Source organism: Halichoeres trimaculatus, unplaced genomic scaffold (assembly GCF_033239565.1).
Source record: "Halichoeres trimaculatus isolate MK-OKI-2021-1 unplaced genomic scaffold, fHalTri1.1 fHalTri1_scaffold_14, whole genome shotgun sequence".
In the NCBI taxonomy this organism is placed as follows: Eukaryota; Metazoa; Chordata; class Actinopteri; order Labriformes; family Labridae; genus Halichoeres; species Halichoeres trimaculatus.
This window is the reverse complement of record NW_027437192.1, coordinates 24,254,911-24,275,139: the sequence shown is the minus strand read 5'-3', so window position 1 is coordinate 24,275,139 and position 20,229 is coordinate 24,254,911. Positions and strand designations below refer to the sequence as shown.

At 40.2% G+C, this 20,229-nt stretch overlaps 2 protein-coding genes across 2 annotated transcripts in view; one reads left to right on the top strand and one right to left on the bottom strand.

The window, feature by feature from the left end:
* LOC141803338 (uncharacterized) overlaps positions 1-18,020 on the bottom strand; it is a 51,495-nt gene extending 33,475 nt beyond the window's left edge. The window contains exons 1-5 of the mRNA XM_074687303.1: positions 17,785-18,020; positions 13,478-13,685; positions 12,805-13,339; positions 11,447-11,587; positions 8,491-8,609 (exon numbers count right to left, since the gene is read on the bottom strand). Coding sequence (XP_074543404.1) covers positions 8,491-8,609; positions 11,447-11,587; positions 12,805-13,339; positions 13,478-13,685; positions 17,785-18,020 — 1,239 coding nt within the window. The remainder of the gene's footprint in view (positions 1-8,490; positions 8,610-11,446; positions 11,588-12,804; positions 13,340-13,477; positions 13,686-17,784) is intronic.
* Positions 18,021-19,102: 1,082 nt separating this feature from the next.
* csmd2 (CUB and Sushi multiple domains 2) overlaps positions 19,103-20,229 on the top strand; it is a 280,511-nt gene continuing 279,384 nt past the window's right edge. Inside the window, exon 1 of the mRNA XM_074686270.1 lies at positions 19,103-19,927. Within this exon, the coding sequence (XP_074542371.1) occupies positions 19,753-19,927 (175 nt within the window). The 5' untranslated portion in view covers positions 19,103-19,752. The remainder of the gene's footprint in view (positions 19,928-20,229) is intronic.

Sequence of the window (20,229 nt, the reverse complement as noted above, 5' to 3'; positions counted from 1 at the left end):
TATTCACCCAGACCATGGTATAATAGATATTAGTGTGCATGAAATAGTAAAATTATACATGAATTTTTCAATTAATTTTTCGTCATGAATATGTGCTCTATTTTAATCAATCAAAACTTTATTTATAAAGCGCTTTTCATGTGACGTAAAGTGCTTTATAGTGCAGTTAAAAACAATCAATAATATGCCCACCCAACCCTGAAACCCACGGCACACACACTCACCCAGAGCAACAAACACACACACACATATATAGATGAAACTGATAAAATTGAGTCGAGTACAGATGAACCAATGGAGGAAGCACCATTGGAGGAGCCGTTTGCATGAGGAGCAGAGAGCCAGCCACAGGGTGTAGTGGACACTACCTGCCACCAGGCACCAGTATGACAGGCCCCTGCAACCACAGCTGGCCACTGCTCCCAGTGGAGAGGGCTCCCCAGCGGAAACACTGGGGGTAGCTCAAAATACTAAAAGGATAGAAACATGTTAAGACTAAAGTAGGAATAAGAAGACTAAAAATAGAGAAGGTACATATAGATAAACATGGAAAAAGAAACCTAGGCAACTAAAAAATAAATAAATAAATTTATTAATCAATCAATAAAGTAAATATTTCAAAGGGCTGAACAAAAAAACTCCTGTGGCAAAATTTTGCAGAGACAGATTTGTGGGTTTACATGTCTTAAATACATAATTTAACAATTAATCAACAACAACAACAAGGACAACATCAGCATTTAAATCCCTGCCATCTGCAGGCCTGCCCTCTAATTGATAAACTTAATTGATTGACTGATTTCCATCAGTAATGAACAGCCAAGCTCTGAGAAAGAAGGCTGAACAAGGACGGACGTTTTAATTAATATTCCTGCTGAAATCCTCTTCACCTTCTCTGACCTCACCGTCAGTGGAAATGTTCTGTTTAGTGTGAATTGTGACAGTTTATATTTCAACTTAACCATGAATTAAAACAGTCAGATTAATGTTGGGTCATTCCACAAGGAGGCTGATGAGGAGTGGTGGCCCTGAAATACATAAATTAAACTTTTTATCCATATATATATATATATGTGTATATATATATATATATGTGTATATATATATATATATATGTGTGTATATATATATATATATATATATATATATATATATATATATATATATATATATATATATATATATATATATATATATATATATATATATATATATTTTTATTTTATTTTTTATTTTTTTCAAATGGTTTGGCAGCCAAGAAAGGAAAAAAAAACCTGGGAATGGCGTATGGTGAGCAGGTGATTATGAGAATCATAGTCACTTCCAGCTGAACAATAACCTTTCAGTTTGCGTCTGGATCCTGCTGAACCCCTTGGCATATATAATTTGCACAACTACTTCCTCGACTTCCATTGAGTCTACGCATTCGGACATGATTTATAAAAAGAACAGTGCACAGCAGGCAAACAAAATGGGCACAAAAAAAAACAAAAAAAAAACCTTCATGTAGTGTTGATGTAGCCTGTTCCTCCTGAGCTATGTCACTCACCTTGCCTTTTTAAATAAGCATCAAAATGTAAAGTTAAGTGTTCTAACATCTGCACATGCTGCTCAGGCTTTCAGCACAGCTTGGCTCAGATTATTATAATGCTAGAAAACCACAGACAAAGCCTGGTGATGGTAATAAGGTTTTTAAAATTCTTTCCTTTCATTTGGCTGATGCATATTTTTCCTTATTCATCAACCACACGTGTGTTTTTCACGTGGCAATTTCAAGAGCCTATAGAGTATTTCTCACCAGTTTCACACTGCCATGCTGTAAAATGGACGAGGAGGATAAAATCGCTTCATGTTCATAAAGAGGCAACAGGCTGCTGGTTTAGCTTGGCATAAAGATCTGAAACAGAGGGGAATAAACTATCTGGCCGTCCTACCAGTGAGAAATTTGACAACCTGTACTTTTGAAGCTTGTTAATTACAGTTACACCTGATTTAATTAAGACACACCAACCCCAGTCCTCTGTGGTACAAGCTGCAGTCAGAGACAGTTGAAATGCCGCAGCCATGGACGTTTAAATCCTCAAGCGAAAAGCTGGATCCACTTTTTACTCTGTGAGATCCATCGTTATTTAATTACACCAAACAGAGAAAGTCTAATTGCAATTGCATGCATTATCACAAATTTGCATTACTCAAACAGTCCTTTGCTGTGCTCAGTCATTATACAGCAGATGAGCCCAATGCCAAACTGGCTGCTGTTTATAATGACAAGGTGACTCAGTGCAGTGTTACAGACTGGTTTAATGGGCAAGACTATGAGATTCTTCCCAAGCATCTGAGATAAAATACCAAGAGTTAAAGGGCCAATCCCAATTGTCATTCTTACCCCTCGCCCTTGGCTCTGTTTTAAGGGCCAGACAAAACAAATTTTTACAAACTGATGATAAATTGATGTCAGATTAGAGTGACATACTCGCAACAAACAGACACCACCACGATGCAACGCATCACATGAGTAACAAGACAGCTAAATCATGAAATGGGAAGGTTAGGCGAACATTCGGGTATTCAAAGTAGGGATGCACCGATACCGATCCCGGTATTGGGTATCAGGTGACCCCAAAGCTGGATCGGTGGGAGGGAGCCAATACATGGTGCTAATCTGTGCTACCAGCTTTCGCTCTCTCTTTTTTTTTTTTTTACTGGCGCTCTTGGATGCTTGATTTGTAATGTTACCTCTCTCCACTTTCTTTGTTTTTTTGCTGAATTACCAGTGTACCGAGTAAAAATATTACAACTGAATATTAATTTCTGCACTTTCTGAAGCATGTTTTTTTTTTTTTTTACCAAACTGACGGTAAACATTTAAATATTTAATAATTTAAATAAATATTAACTTCAGTAACTCCATTTTTTGCCTTTTACATAAAACATTAATAGCCTCATCCCACAGTAGGGCATGCAGGTTATTAAACACGGGTATTGGATCGGTATAGGTTAATACCCAAAGCCCAGGTATTGGTATCGGAACCGGAAAAGTTGGATTGATGCATCCCTAATTTAAAGGCTATATTATGTAGCTTCTGAATACAGTAATGTTCGCTTTTCATAGCTTGTGTTGCTGATGCAGCTCCTGAATGCAGCTTAACTGTCCAATCACTCATGAAATAAAGCCCACTGCAGTGAAGTCCGTCTGCTGAGAACCTGTCACCCTGGTCTGACATCGGTGTTGCTATTATCAGCTATAGCTGTAGCTGTTCCCATAGAAACATTAGGTAGATTGTCAAAACGAGCAATTCAAAAATAAAACCAACAGTTCTAACCATGGCTAATATTAACGTGAAGTAGCAAAGGATTGGATATTTAATTAAAAAATTATTGATTTCATGGGAATTTTTTCATACCCCTTGGTTTCAAGTAAGGCCATGGTTTCAAGGGCTGTGTGGTCCTTCCCCTTGATCCTATGGAGAATTGGGACACCTCTTCATTACACGTACAAAAACAACAGCTGACGGGTAAGACATGGACTAAGGGGTAGAATTGGGATTGGTTCTAAATGTTCTCCAGGCTTGATTCAATATGTTTTTTCTCTATTCTGACTGCTCACTATGATATGCTGAGAGCTACTCTAATGCATCAGACTCCCTCCAGTATAAAGAGTACAAGTGTAGTATCCTTGAATCTTCAAAGTAATCCAATTTATCATTGTGCTGATTCAGAGTGAAGACTTTCTTAAATATGTTAGCTTTGAGGTAATTTGTTTAAATTCAATATTTGAATTTGAGTGACTTGAAACAGACACTGAGTCAGCACTTAGCCAAACCCAGTTTTAAAATTTATTAAGAAAGAAAGAGAGAAAGAAAGAAAGAAAGTTTTTCATAAGAGTTTATATATATATATATATATATATATATATATATATATATATATATATATATATATATATATATATACATATATATATATATAGTATATAACAGGTGTATATTGACACACATATATCCACATACATGCATACCTATGGACACAGATATAACACAAAACAAACAAAAAAAGGCCAAAAAAATAAAACAAACAACGGGGGGGGGTTACACTTCAAAAAATGGAAAATTACAGACCACAATACAACATAGTCAGAGAGAGCATCCAGGCTTCACCACCCTGCATGTGGTAGCCTTACCCCAGGCTCACACTGTATCCGGTGCGGGTCCGGTGCGGCTTCCGCATGTAATCAGTATCATTAAAATCATTGTTGTAGGCTCACATTAGCCCCGCGTGGTTCAAGTCCGGTTGCGGGAGCCGTACGGCACAACGAAAACAATCCGCAAGAAGTCCATCTTTTTCGGACGCCGGAGAGGGTCTGCGTCAAGCTGAACGAAATATGACGAGCTATACAGGAAATGAATTGCCAGGTGGTATGAAGATCCGATGTTTTTTTAAAAATAAAATCAGTGTACAAACAAACGTAACTTGACTCTTCTTCGACAGCACACTCGCACTAGTAGTAAATGTAAACATTACATCACACCCCGTGACAGGAGGTCACATTTTGACAACAAGGGACGACGAGAGACTCATCCTTGAAGTGGAAAGTCATCCCATTTTATATGACACATCCCATACTATTATACAGATAATACAAGAAAAGAAAATAGTAACGTTATTAAAAGTAATAAACATTAGAGGCACCGTACCGGAGCCAATGTGAGCTCAGCGTTATAACACACCCACTAGTATCATAATGCGTTAAAATTTCATAAAGAGTTAGTCACTAACTCATATGGTCTGTCAGACCTTTCATTACAATACTTGTAAGTCTAAAACCAACATATTTTAGAAATGGGGACCAGATGTCATAGAAAACATTTATCATACACTTAGATCTGTAAGTCAGATATTCCATGGGTAAGATATCAAAAATAACTTTGTGCCATCCAGCTACTGTTGGAGGTTTAGAATCTATCCATTTAAGTAATACATTTTTCCTCGCACAAAAGGTGAGGATACCTAGAAGTCTTTTGGAATGTGTACTTTTGAGTTGTTCATCTGGCAACCCAAACAGTAAGGCCAGAGGATCCTTATTCAATTTAATATTAAGAATTAGGTGTAGTCTATCTACTATATTTTTCCAGTAATCATCTGTATAAATACAGGTCCAAACACAATGAACGTAGGTACCAACCTCAACATTACACTTCATGCACAGCTCAGATTTGTTAGGATCCATTCTATGTAAGTTGGGGGGTTAGCTGTAGGCGGTGTAGTAACCTGAATTTATTTTATTTTAACCTGTTGCAGACTGAAATATTGTTTGCCAATTTCCATATCTCTTGCCAAGTAGCATCATCAATGTCCATGTTCAGGTCCCCATTCCAATTACTGGCCATAAATGCTGGTTTTCCTTTTTCAGAGTTAGAAAGGGCTTTGTACACAAGCCCGAGTATACTCTTTTTTCCTTCCAACCCAGACTAATTTCTCTAGTGCAGAAGGTTGATGAGAGATACCTCCATCTTTCCTGCTATTTAGAAAGCTCCGTATCTGAAGATACCGGAAAAAATCTGTTCGCAGTATGTTGTATCTCTTACATAAATGGTTAAATGAGAGAAGTATTTTCTTTTCATATAAATGCCCTATAGTAACAATCCCTTTACTATCCCACATTTTGAATCCTGCATCAGCAATACCAGGAAAGAAATCTGCATTGCCCCATAGGCGCGAGAGAGAGGAAAGTTGTCCCTCTATTTTTCTTATATCCTGCCAGGCTTTAAAAATTGTTTGTATTATTATTTTGTCACCAATAAGAGGTTTCATCCTTTTCGGTTCAAGGGCAAACAAGAGACCCCTCAGGTGTTGATTAACCTGAGATGATTCTAAATCAATCCATACACAGTTACTGTCATTTCTAATCCATTCAGCGATATAGCCCAACTGTGAGGCCAATTGGTAGAGCCTGACATCCAGCACCGATAGACACCCTCTTTCCTGAGGCTTCATGAGTCTAGCTAGGCACATACGGGGTTTCTTCCCGCTCCAAACAAAACTACTAAACTTGCCATTTATGTCATTAATAACTTTTTTTGGAAAGGGGGATTGGCAGCATTTGAAACAAATACAAAAACTTAGACAGAATAATCATTTTGAGTACTGCTTACCGCTTTTCCATAAACAATATTTGGTGACATAAAGTGTAATTTTTGTGAGTGAAACCATGGCCATACCCCAGTATGGGCTATGTACAACTAACTTTACAAGGTCCTGAAGACATAAAACCAAGACAAAAAAACATTAGCCAGTAAATCTACAGAATAGTTCTGCGGCCAAAGGACCCTTGACTTTCCTAAAGAAGCAAGCATACCGATTAAGATCCGGCAATACCTTTAATAATATGAATTAAAAACTATTCAATCTTAATAAAGTAGAAAGAAAAAGAAAACAGCTGTAGAGGATGATAGACCCATACAAATATGCTACAAAGGGACTAGCGAATGCAGGGTCATTGTCAATCATACATAAGAATAGTACAACTCCTATCAAATAAAGATTAGCCACGCAGTAAATTGAGAAAGAAGGAAAAGTATCAACATAAACAAAGTATACGAATGGAACCCACGTGGCTTGATTAGTCGGATGGCGTATATTAATCGCCTTGACTGAACCTGGAGAGAATACAGAAAATACAGGATGCCTGTTTCCATATTAAATAAATGTACCTTCTCTCATGAAACAATAAGGAGAGCAGGCAATACCATAACACCAGGGACTGCATAAACACGAGCCTGACCACACAAACAGTTCAGTAGGCTATTAATAGTAATAATACCAGCAACGCTCACTGCATCGGAGCACCTCTATGGACAGTCCAGAGAGTCAATATACGCGGAAGCTTCATCCCGAGTGTGAAAAGTTTTGGTGGTGTTGTTAATCGTGACCCTGAGTAAAGCTGGATACAGCATAGCATAGCAGGCTCCTGGTATACTCTGCAGCTTCTTCTTGACATCCACAAATTCCCGTCTCCGTTTAAGTGTCTCTGCTGCAAAGTCCTGGAAAAAGAATATTTTAGATCCTTCGCAGAGAACCTCTTTTTAGCATCGGGCAGCTTTCATAACTTTCTGACGGTCAGTGAAGTTGTGGAATCTGACGATCATGGCCCCGGCAACCTCGATGTAGCAGGGCCAGGTACACGGTGGGCCCGCTCTAACTTGACCCGCTCGGCTTTGGTTTCCATGTCAAGGATCCCGGGTATCCACTTCTCCATAAATGTCACCACGTCTTTTCCTTCCATTTTCTCCTTTATTTCCAGGATCCGTGGATTTTTTCAGCAGCCACGGTTTTCGTAATCCTGCAGGCGCCCAGTCAGCTTGTTGACTGATTTAGTCAGGTCCGCGATATGCTTCTCTACCTCAGAAGATGTGTTCCCCACCACTAATATTCTATCCTCCGCTTCTCCGACCCGGTCATTGATTTCTTTCAGATGCTTGGATATATTAGAGTTAATACTGTCCAGCATACGTTCAAGCTTGTTGTCAACCACAGTAGTGATATTAGCCGACAAAACCTTCATTGCCCTGGCGATGGATGGGTCTAATTCAGGTGGGTTGTCGTCTTGCCTGACTGAGACTTTTTGGCGGTAGTATTCTTTTTAAGTGATTTCGGAGGCATTTTATCTGTAGAACTGCCCCAGAAGTGCTCCAGAGACATTACCCTGAGAAGTTTCCCTGCACCACTTTAGTTTGGCTGTAGCAGTAGTCGTGTTAAGTAATGAGATTAAGGTTTAGCCGGGGCTCTAGCGAAGCGGCTACTCGGTTGCTCACATCACCGGAAGTCTTTTCATCAGAGTATTTTGTTAATTTTGGGGCACTGTAGAATAAGGTTTTAGAGGCGAGGTACATGATCTACTGATTTTTCATCCAAACACACAATTTAGATGAATAAAAGATGACAGGTCATACACCTCCATCAGTGTGTGGGAGTGTGAAAACACCTGATCTCAGACCAATCCCCCCATAGGTTAGTTTTTCTAGTCAAAAATAAAGAAAAAAATACTGAGAGTAGCCCTATTTCAATATAAAGGAAGCATACAGACAAAGAAACGACTAAATACTGTGAATATACTGTAAGTGCCAGACAGTGGCAACCTACATTTACTTTAGCACTTCAAATGTGTGATAAGTCTTTATCCTGGTGTTTCTGTGGTTCACAGACGGTACAAAAGGAAAGGAAATCTGTGTGGAAGCAGAAGCAGCTTTGTTGGACTGAGATCTGGGTTTTAGTCTGGATCAGGAGAGCTGAGACGATGTGGGTCACAATGAAGTTACATCCACTTAAAGGAAAATCTTCCCACTGACTCCTGTTTCAAAATCTAACCTCTGAGTACTGTTCAAAATACAAGAAATACTGAAGCCATTAAAGTGGGTTACCATGGGGGATTGAAAGGATGTGGAATTATCTTGTTGAATAACTGCTCACATAAAGTCTTGATCATGTATTTACCTGACTCACGTATGGCTGACCAGGGCTCACTCTCTGGTTTGGGTTCCTCGGTTGTCGGGCATGCGCGTTTGCTGTCTTTAAGGGGTGAGCTGCATGATGGGAAGGTGTTGCATTGTTGGCTGTAAAAGAACATAAGAAGAGAAATACATAAGAAGAGAATTACAGCCCCCCTATGGGGCTGGTCTTTGTGGTGAAGTCCTAAAAACTCCTGTGAGAAACTCTTGGGCTGTGTGTTTTAGCAGTTTTTATCAATTTGGCTTGTACTGCTCACAGTTGGGTTACAGTAGGCATTGCTGATAGTGAACATTTAAAGGAGTTTGATGGACAAAGCAACACATTCTCCAATAATTTAAAACTTACACCTTTTTTGGATGTGTATTGTATAAGGCATGGAGTGCATTTCACTTTCTGTGTGTCTTTGGCCTTAGCCTTTTTAAAAGTGTATATCTGGAAACAATCTCAACAATATCATCTTTTTTTGTGGCAGATTTCCTCTCAGGCAGATTTGGTTATAGTCAGAATTTTTAACTGAATAGATAGCCTTCAAAATAAAGTATATGTGTGTTCCCAAGTTTTCAAAGCTTTGGATTTTTCCTTCCAGCGCTAGTTCATGTAGTTTAGAAAATGCCATGGAATGGGGGCAAAGGTTAAAAATGTATGCAGGTTAAAAATAGCAAAGTGAACTGCCTGATTATCTGGGTCCTGAACAGAGTTCAAAATTCTAAATAAGGAAATACGAGCACTGACTGGTTCATTTTAGTCTGTGTGGGCTGAGCATGGGGTTAAATTTAGTGTAAACCTGCACAGCACTGGGTCAATGAATGAAGTTTCGCAATTTTTTTTCCTTCAATTAAATCATCTTAAGATCAGTATTTAGATTGATCTCCTTATCATCATCATTTAAAATCAGATGAAAAAAACCATCCACTCTGCTTTGTGGTCTTATGTCCCCCCTGTCAAGATTCTTAAGCGCATGTTCTTTGTGATCCCTGACTTGTTAAAGCAGTGCTGTAAGTAACCTCAGCTGACATTAACCCTTAAGACTGGAGTCAAACATTAAATATGATCATAAAGATATTTTCCAGTTTTGTTGAATTGGTCTTGTTTTCTCTGAGTCAAAAAGAGGTATCACAATTTGTTTTAGTCCACTTAATGACCTTAAAATTCATCAAAGGAGCTTTCAGCCAATTCTTCAACACTTACCAACTGAATGTGACCTCCGAGAAAATGGTCTAATAGAATAAAATATGTTGAATAAAATATTAAATTAATGTTTCAATTATTTTTATTTTCAAATGCGTAGTCTAAAAATGTGCAAGGACATAATGAAGCACACTTTGTCTTTGAGGGTCAGGAGCTTTACATTTTTCTCTATCACTGAGCGTAGTTGGTTCATCACCTCTGCTGCTTAATACCTGGTTAACTTTTCCTGCACTTGGAGCACAGATGGCCTAGCGGTCTAGGTCGCACCCCATGAGATCTGCCCTCGAGTGGGTGGCCTGGTTCAAGTCCAGTCTGTGGCCTGTTTTCCTCATATCATTCTCATCTTGTTTCCTACTCTACCCACTGCCCTATCCTCTCCATCTAAAGGCATGACACCCCCCCCAAAATAAATAAATAAATAAATAAATAAATAAAATAAAATGATAATAATAATAATAATAATAATAATCAAATAAATTAATAAATAAATAAAATAAAATGAAATAAAAACTTTAAAAAAAAAAAAACATATCCTCTACAGCAGCATACTAATGAAGGCGCGTCCCACTTCAGAATCTAAACAATCACCATCATCCCCTGTCAATTATAACTATGGCTTTAGAACATACAGAACCAGAGCAGCAACTCATCCAGAGAGGAAGTGGGCAGCATCATTGAATTTAAGAGATGGCTTTCTCAGATTTGCAATTCAGATACTGTAAATCTAAAACATGTAACTGACAGATGTAATGTATTTCTAAACTAATTTGCTGTATCTGTGATGTCAGGGCAAATTTGATGATTGGGACGAAAAATTTACCAGTCACAAATAATGTTGGAAAGAAAAACACTCATGGCAACTGTTTTTTTTTTTTTTGTAACATAATGTATTGAAAATGAGATAAAAAAGTGAGAACGCAAAACAAAAGAGAAAAAAAAAAAGATGCTCTTGGATTGTTCTTGGATTAACCCTCAATTTCAATTAAGTTTAAACAAATGGGTTATTTCTTTCGCTCTGACAACTGTTATTGTAATAAGAAGGAGTTATTTCTTCACTCATCCTCACAATAGTTGATTTGCCCACACACATTACATGACAGAGGACGTTTTCATCTTTGAGTGCTGGAGTCTTGTTTGTTTTTGTTGTGATCAAAACTACATTTTTCAGAGCTGCAGAGACATTATTTGGCTGCATGCACAGCACAAGTTGTCTGTACATTTCTGTTGAATCTCTGAAATACACTTGATTACTCCTTTGTGGTTCTGAATGTCTCTTGATTAATCATATCTGTTACAGACCATCCCAGAATGTGCCACAGCTGTACAACTTGCATTACTGCTCAGTGCGAGGCTTGATCAAAGAGACAGTTTAATTAATTAATGTCACAAACAGGAACAATGCCATCGCTGTGTGATAGAGACAAAAATTCATAATAATAATCTCAACTGCAGCCTCATTTGCATCTGCTAAATAATCCAGAAGTTGTAATTAATTTGACAGTTATACATTATCTTTAAATGTGGTGCACACTGAATCGTTTACAGCGCCACGCACAAAGGGTAAGAGGACACACTGTAACCGCCAGCGCAGTGTTGCAAAATAAATGTGCTCAACTGGTGATGATTGTGATGAATTCTTCATGTGGCCCACCGTGAAACATAACACCCATCCTTCCACCTGTATACACACACTCAACTCCCAACACACACACACTTCCACACAGAGGATAAAGATGCCAAGGTTTTAGCTTACCTTTGGCTCTGTTAATGGTAACTATCTGCTGGAAGGCACAAGGTCTGGCTTTCTCCTGAGGGGCAGCTGCTTGCTTCATGCCCACCTTGGCAGTGCTTGCCCAGGACCTGGCATTACCGCCCACGCCATCTGTACCTGCAACTGCAATATGCACAGCAAGAGGGCAAGGATTAGCACTAAACCCATTCCACATGCACGGCGTCTCGTCTGGCCCATGTCATGTTAAGTGAGAAGCAGAGGGTAAAGCTTAATAGCGCTGTTCCTTTTTTCTGCAAGGGAATTATCTACAGTCTCTACCTCAGGGAATCAACAAAGTGCTATTGAATCAACAGGAAAGATATGAGAAAATTCTATCATTTCAGCACTGACTGCAACTGCTGGAGAACTGCCATTGCTATGTATCACTAAACGCACAAATATTGAGCGAAGCAGGGCTGCTGTTAAATACAATGCACATGGTGTGGGATTCAAACTGGGCCACAAATACCTAGAATACATATTCTTTTGTGTATTTAATTACACTTCTCTGAGATTACTTTTTTTTTATGCTCAGAGAAGCAGAAAAAATATCAGCCCTGCAATAGGTTGAAGCCATCCAGGCTGGATCAGCCCTTCAAATTAACACAGCGTACTTGAGTCATTGACTTTTTCCTCTATCTGCATCTGCTGTTTCTGTTCTGCACAAGCAGCCAGGATGTAAGAGTGTAAATCAGTTTTCTTCTGCACAGTAATCCCCTCATTATGAAAACCTTTCGCACTGAGTCATCTCACTGACAAAGTACTTCTCTGCATCACCGTAAAAAATCACGCTGTTTGAACTCCTACACAGAGGGACATGATGCTGGCACGTGCGTCTGCGTGTGGGTGGACAAATCAGGGATGACATACAGAGCACTGCCCTCTGATTGATAAAGTTGTTCAGATGGTGTTTCTTTCTTTTTTTTTTTTTTTTTAGACAGACTTATGTGTCCAGAAAGTCTAAAAGTCTAAAGCCAAGTCATCTGCTCAGTGCAAGAAAGAAAAAAACAAGTCATTCATTGACAGAGCTTTAAATGGCTTAAAAGAAAAGAGGGAAACTTTGTGAGCATGACTTTTGCAAAATTTGCACTCAGCAACTTCTGAGAGCCAGGTGCTGCTGCCTCTCTCCTGGCTTTAATTAGCCCAGTCTGACGGTGTCATTAATATCAATAACAGACTCTCGGACAGAAATGTTTGTGTGGGTTTGTGCATTGGTATCCCCAGCGGGTATTCTGAATGGCATAAAATTGTATTAATGATAGCCGGATTGTTCATACAAACATAAAGAGGTAGAAGCTTATACAGCGAGAAGCTGGGCACTCACATGGCAGATTTATTACCTTTAGGAATAGCCTGGTTGTTGGACTTCTTTGCTTTGCAGCTGATGGTGGGAGAGTTGCGCTGGTCGGCTGCGCCAAATGTCTGAAGGTCCAGCACAGATTTCTGATCTCCTGCACAGATGGGAGATTCCTCACGGGGTACATTTTTCGTCTTCCTCTGATGGGAAGCTCCACTCTCCTGGTGGTGATTTGGTAAGTGAGTAATCCCTCTTTTCCCCTTTGCTTTTTCAGCCTTAGGATGCCTGTTATGAGCTTCACCCATCGCCAAAGGCCTCAACGGAGGCCCCAGAGGTGGGAAGTCAGCCAGTAGGTCGTAGGCCTCCTGCTGCGCGGGGATTGCTGCTGGTACGTTGGTTTTTGTGTTTGCCTGAGGTGCTTCTGCTTTGCTTTGGACACCAGCCTGTGCATGGGCGGTCATGCCATTTGCCAGGGTGGCAGTGGGGATGTCATTTGGACAGAATGAAGGGGGAATCTCCAACTGGCCCTGCAACTTCCCTGAGGCTGAAGGCTCCGTGGGACATGGTTGATGGCCAGTCTTGATAAGATGAAGAAAGACAGTAATAGAACAACAAAATATTAACACGCTTCAATGTTTTTGGTATGAAAACGATTGGCAGTACCACATTAGACAGTAGTAGGAGACATTTTTAGCCTCTAAATTCATGATCCTTACCAATTTTGTCTGCCCCTCTGCCTCCTCCTCACGGTGTTTCATCTGTTCCTCCATCACAAGGCTCAGTGTCCTTGAAGGCTTTGCAACATGTCTGTGGTCTGAGAGATAAGGGTTAGGGAGGGTGAAGTCAGTGGCGTTCTGCCGCTTGTCCTTCTCAGACTGTGTGCACGGACCCAAATCATCCGTCTTTTTCTGTTGCTCCTCAGTCCTAAACAGGGGAGGGGAGGGGAGAGAGACACAGTCATGTGTGGGAGTGAGGCCCGGTTAACACATCTTTTAAACGTGACAGTCCATCAAACAAAAATGCTATTACAAGGTTAGCTTGCTCCTGCTGTCTTGTAAGCAACCTTTTTTTATTTCGTTGAGTGAGAAAGCCTGGAAAGAGGGTTGGAATTTTTTCACGTTTGATGAATTCAGCTATTTTTTTTCTGATGAATTTTAGAAGCAGGTGACATTTCTGTTAGGAGCTGATCACTTTTTTCATGTTTTAGTTTAAAGAAAAGGTCACCTGCATCAGGAACAAGCCTAGTAAAGGTTTAATCTGAGGCACCAGGAGATTTATTATTCTGCTTTAAATACCATGTTAAATGATGGTGCGGCACACCTCTTTGTTAGTTGACTTATTTGGGTTGAGCACATCTCAATCAACTGTTTTCCCTCATTATAAAAAAGGCCAACAAGACAGTTAAAACCCCTCATTGTATTTTCATAGCCATTTATGACTCAGGACTCTAAACTGAGTCCAACCTTTGGCCTCAGTAAAGAGAATCACAGGGTCTGTGGCATGGCATGGCCTTCTTCAAGCCATGACTTTTTAATGAGGCTACTCTTTAGTCACCAGCCTGTCGCCTGTCGAGCCATGATGCAGAACAGACGGTCCAGTGAGACAGGGGACGCTTGTGATAACGGGGACGTCACGGAAGCTCTGGGCGGCCGGTGAACAGATGGTGTACATTAACATTATACAGTGGGCCTGTGACCGCACAGCAGCCCACCTGATCTTCACTGAAATGTTAAGAACTGGGTTAGAGATGGGCCTTAAGTTCTTACTCATGCTTCTATCTACAGATCCAAGTATTTCCCATTGGCTCGGATGTCATGGATGTAAGATGAAATTGTCAAAATGCCTGATGAGGAAACTATTTCCAACTCATTTAAAATTTCTATTAAAGGGGCTGAAAGGAGTTTTTAAGTGATCTTGAAAAAGTCTTTCTTCTAGAAACTATATGCCTGATCGTAATCCACACTTTAAAATGAGATTGTCAGCACCATTATAGGTTATTTCAACATAATACTTCTTGGCTTCCCATCCAGTCGAGTAGGACCAGATTGATATACGGCTCGTCTAAGTCTCTATGACAACACCACGCCAGCTGACAAAGTTTAGTAGTGAGAAAAGAGATCTGTGTTTTTCTCTGCTGAAAATGATTTCTGTGATTAATTTTGTAGTGATGGTGGACACTGGAGCCTAACTATCAGACAGAAAAGGGACAGAAGAGCAGGGGAAAGCTGAACAGGAGAGTGAGAGTGCAAGGGCTAAAGGCTAACACATGGATTAAGCTGTTCATGATAATGTTCCTTCCAACCCACAGTCAGCAGTTATTCTGCAGTGGTCTGTTCAAACTCTATCAATAAAATGAAGAGTGAGGTTACATTAGCTCTGCTTAGTAGATGACTGACAGGACATAGCTAACATTACACATTACGGACATGTCTGAGAGCACCGGGCTGCCAGGAGAGTGAAATATAGGCCTGAACCACACGTATATGGATATTTTTTTGATCGGATATCTTTGTCCTCGTTTAAAAAAAAAAAAAATCTCCGTCCACACCACAGAAATATTTCTGTTCATATGAAGAGGCCAAACTGAAAACGATCGCCTCTGAAGCCTGCAATGCCATGCCTGGCCGATAAGTGGCAGGTTAGCAAAATGTGAAAGCCATAGAAGAAGAATGTTATGAGCATGCGCAGTCAAACACAGTGACTTGTTGCTAGGCGCTTGACGTCATCGCGTCAACACCACTTCCGCTTAACACCGCTACACGGATCCACTCAACCGGATATTTTTTTATTTCTTCACTTTTTTATCCGTTTTTAAAAATCTCCGTTTATGTGGGGGAAATCTCTGTGTTTGTGTGGTTGAGAGGCCCAATCGGACAGAAAAATGTGTGTTTAGGAATATATCCATCTACATGTGGTTCGGGCCATAGACTGTTACTAAACCATGAAGAAAACTTAGAATATTTGCTTGTTGTCACATTTCAAACAACAGCACTAAATAACTTGATAACTACCTAGAAAATTTGTTTTGATCTGATCCAATTCCAAAACAAACACACATGACGTCTTCACAACAGTGTTAATAAGACTCCAGGCCAAAAGGTGGCGCTGCAGTTGAATTAAAACAGATCCTCCTCGTAGCATCTTTAATCAGTTCTTATTTTTTTTTTCCTTTCTATGACAGACAGTTAAATCACAACAAAGCTGTTGTAGGAGGTGAGAGGTGATTTGGAACTTTAAAAAAATATGTATTTTGACAACAAATGCTATTTAATCGGTTTGGTCACATGTTTCTGTTGAAAGTTTATAAGGAACAAGATTTATGGGGGGCTGGTAGATCTCTTACATAATGCAGATGACAAACACTGGCAGGAAAGGGATCCTTCACAACTTAAGATTGCAGTGCCAACCACAGACTTTGTCTTTCTTTTTATACCTCATAATATATATATATATATATATATATATATATATATATATATATATATATATATATATATATATATATATATAATCAGAAGATGCAAATTTGTATAAACATGCATATTTTGACCTTATTTACTTATAAACACCATATATTTCCAGACACCCTGATATCTCTATCCTCAATTCACCCCATTCAACGTCTTGACTTGACCACATTACTTTTAAGTTAAATGACCCAGATTACACTTCAGAAAAACAACATGGTCTCCTACATAGACTGTAAAAAAAATGGACTTCATCTTGCTCAGCTCGAAGTGAAGTTGCCACAAAAACTGCTCCCCCTGGTGACTGGCTGCAGTATTGGTCAAACTATCAGGCCCTTCAGTCATTCCAGATGGGCTGCAGTCAAACTTTGAAAAATTACACCTCGTAGAAATGTTTCTCACATTTGGTTGTTGGGGTGATTTGAAGATTTTATTTGGCTGCCTTGTATTCAAGTCCTCTTTTTTAAACTTTCATTTTCATTAGTTGTAAGAGGGAAAAAAATGGGGTCTTGTTTAATGATGATTGACAGCTGCCTTATATATTTTTTTCCATGGATTGTAGAGCCAAGAGGTAGAGCCAAGAGGTGATTACGGTCTCGAAAGAAAAAGAAAATAATAATACAAATATTTAGGGATGCACAATATTATCGGCACAATATCGGTATCGGCTGATAAAAGCTTAAAAACACGTTTATCGGTATCAGCAGATATGAAAATTTCTGCCGATATGCACAGCCGTTAAGGTGCTATTCAGTTAGGATTATTATTATTTTCCATCTGAAAAATAAGCTCCTTAAATAAAATGTAGCACTTCATTTATTTGCACTGCAGAGCTCTGTGTCTGTCACCAGGTTGTTACAGTAGCTCTAAAATAATCAAATGCAACTTGGTTATGTTTAAAAATGCATTGTACATTTAAAGTTCATGTGATCTAAAGAAATTATTTTTCTGTATTTCAATACTGAATGTCTTGAGTTTGAAAAAGTAATACATTTCTTTTTTATGGTAAAATCAAATGTTTTATGTCTTGTTTTATGTGTGTTTCTTAAACAAATAAGACCGTCACAATAAGAGTAACATATAAATTCCAGTACAGGATAGACTTAGCTTTCTTAACAGTGAAAAAAACAAACAAACTTGTGATTATCGGTATCGGCCAAAAGGGGTTTCGATATATCAGCATATCGTATATCGGCAAAAATCCAATATCGTGCATCCCTACAAATATTGTTATAATTTTTTTCAGCTCCACTCAGACTCTCCCAGAATCCCTCACAGTCTCTACTGCGCACTCTGGCTGCACAAGGGCTGCCAATGGCAGCGCCTGTGACGGGGTATTTTGGCTTCAAAACCGTACAATGGTAAATGGCGGAGCCACGCTGTCCACCCTTGTACAGTCAGTGGTCTCCTGCTGTTAGCCTTCCCCACAAATGCTCAGTGTTAGACTATCTATGTGACACAATGTTTAGGCAACTTCTTATGAATGTCTTTAACCTAAAGAGTGAAAAATGTTTTGCTCATTGAAGCAGTAGCCAACAAGATTTTTTCATCCCTACCTGGGACTTGGTTTGATGTCTTCAGTCTTGCAGTCCTTAATCGCTCTACCAGGTGGAATTTGACCTCTGTTGAGGGTCTCCTCGACCTCCTTTGATCGCTCCCAGATTATCTGGCAAACACGGTCAAAGTCGTCGAAGGGCTCGAGTGAATTGATCCAGATGGACCGCGGAAATGGTGAGTACGCGCCCAGGAACTGTCGCGGAGTTGTGTGCATCCAAAGACCCGGTGGTAGCATCATTTTCTTTCTTTCTCCTTTTTTTGACACACACGTGCTCATCAAGCTCATTATTGTCAGGTCAATGGCAGGTTTGCTTTAAAGGAGCTTTTTGAAGTGAAACAATAACTAGTTTTATTTTGCCAAGCAGCCATGGTAACCGGTTCATATTCGATACATTTGTAATGATGCTAAAGTCAACACGCTGTCTGATGGTGAAACTTAGGCCAGCTTGCTTGCGGTAATGAATTGTGTTGTGTTTTTGTCTTGCAACTGCATTTGTCCCTGTTTTTCAACCCAGTTAGGGCCTTGTTGTTTTTTCTCATCATGTTTAAATCATGTAGAAACTCACGGTGTGTTTTTGAAAATCTGAAGTGGAAAAAAAAAAGAAAAGATGCATCTGCGCGTCCCATGAACCAGAAAAGAGGACAGGGGCACTCAAGTGTCGGAGAAGTTTAATTTAATGTTGCGGGAAGAGTTTTATGATCTCCATCATATATGCCAGGTTGAAGGCCAACGCGCATTTCATTATCCCGACTGTTGCCACGCACGGCGCATTGCGGAAAAACTAATTACGACGGTCATATGCAAAAGTGGAAATGACATTCAAATTTACTGGCGAGGGTTCCAGCCTGTTAAGCATCAATTTCACGTTTAGTGAGCAGGAAGTGGACATCTATGTTAAACTGCCGGGCCAAACCGATGATTGGTCTTAATGGATGGAGACAATGGCCTCATTGTGAGGCCCTAAATCTTACCATAACAAATTGGAACAAGGTGGGTTTAATGTTTCAAATATGATTTTCATTATAAGTGTTATCATTAATATCATCAAGACCATTAGAAATGATACAAGAGGGGAGTGTTGATGGATCAAGAAATGATCATTTATTGCGTAAAAGTCGGTTATTGACCTTTTTATGCAATTAATGAGTTGATCTTAGTCACAGGTGAATGGAGCAAGTTAGATATCCGTAGGCATACGAGATGACTGGAGATGTTGCTGAGAGTGGGAGAGAGAGGAAGAGAGGGAGAGAAAAGGAGGGAGGGAGGGAGAGACGCGCAGAGAAGGAGCAGGTCTGCAGTCTGAATCTTGGCGTCGCACAGACCCGAGACGACGCTGTGGCTCAGCGCTGCGATACTGGGAATACATCCATACTGCACATTTCTCTCTATACACTCACATCTGCGACTGCACTGTAACGCTGGTCGAGAACTTCTCGTAACGAGGCGAATTTTCATTGGATCCGGATAACCTCTGTGGCTCTCCATCATTCTTCTTCGATTCCTTCGCATCCGAGGACGAGTTGAAAACGTGGATTATCGGCACCGCAGATGTTGTTGTTAAAGGGAGATAAATTGAAGAGAAGGACAAATAAGTGCTGCTGGACAAACTGAAGGAGGGATCTCCTGGCTTTTTGACGTGTGTCTGGTGATATTGCATATGTGGCGCGGACTAGGGATTTTCGTGATTTTTACGCGTGTGGGGTTTATCAGTGACCACTTGAATCACGTCTCCCCCTTTTTGCTTTGCTTTCCCTCCTTTTTCTCCCCCCTTTAGGTGTGAAATCTATCTTCTCAGACAGAGACTCCGAACCCCTCGGTGCCCGCATGACATGGTTCAGTCCAGCTGCGAGATCCGAGCCTCCTCCATGCATTGGGATTTTTCTCAGCGCCGACACCGAGTGAATCTCCCTTTTTTGACCATCTGAGAACTATCGTGCCTGCCAGACCAGAGAAAAAAGCTCCTGCCATGACCGCCGCTTCAAACCGGGACGGTGCAACGGGACTCGCTAGGAGACCGGAATGCGCATGCAGGAAAGGGGACGGAATACGGATTTTTGCTCTAATGAAGGCGGGAGTGCACGCGCACCATTGGAGCCGGGTGCTGTTCTTATACATGGGGCTACTGGCCGCCTCAGTAAAGGGTAAGTCCCCCCTCTGTACAGCTGAAGACGTGCAAAATGCAGCAGGCTTAACCCCCACTCCACCGCCCACCCTCCCCGATCCCTGACTGAATGCAAATCAGCATCAGCAACACACACACTCACACTCATCCTAAAGGCGCAGTTTTTTGGGATCAACCTTGCTGCGATGTCGCTGTTCCAGCACCCCAAGTTATTAATAGAGGAGAGGTGGCTGGCTGGGTGGCTATTTTGGTGCCAGCAGATCCTCTGGAATTGCAATTGAGCTCGTGTCTATCCTTGACTCTGTTGATGCGTTTCATTTA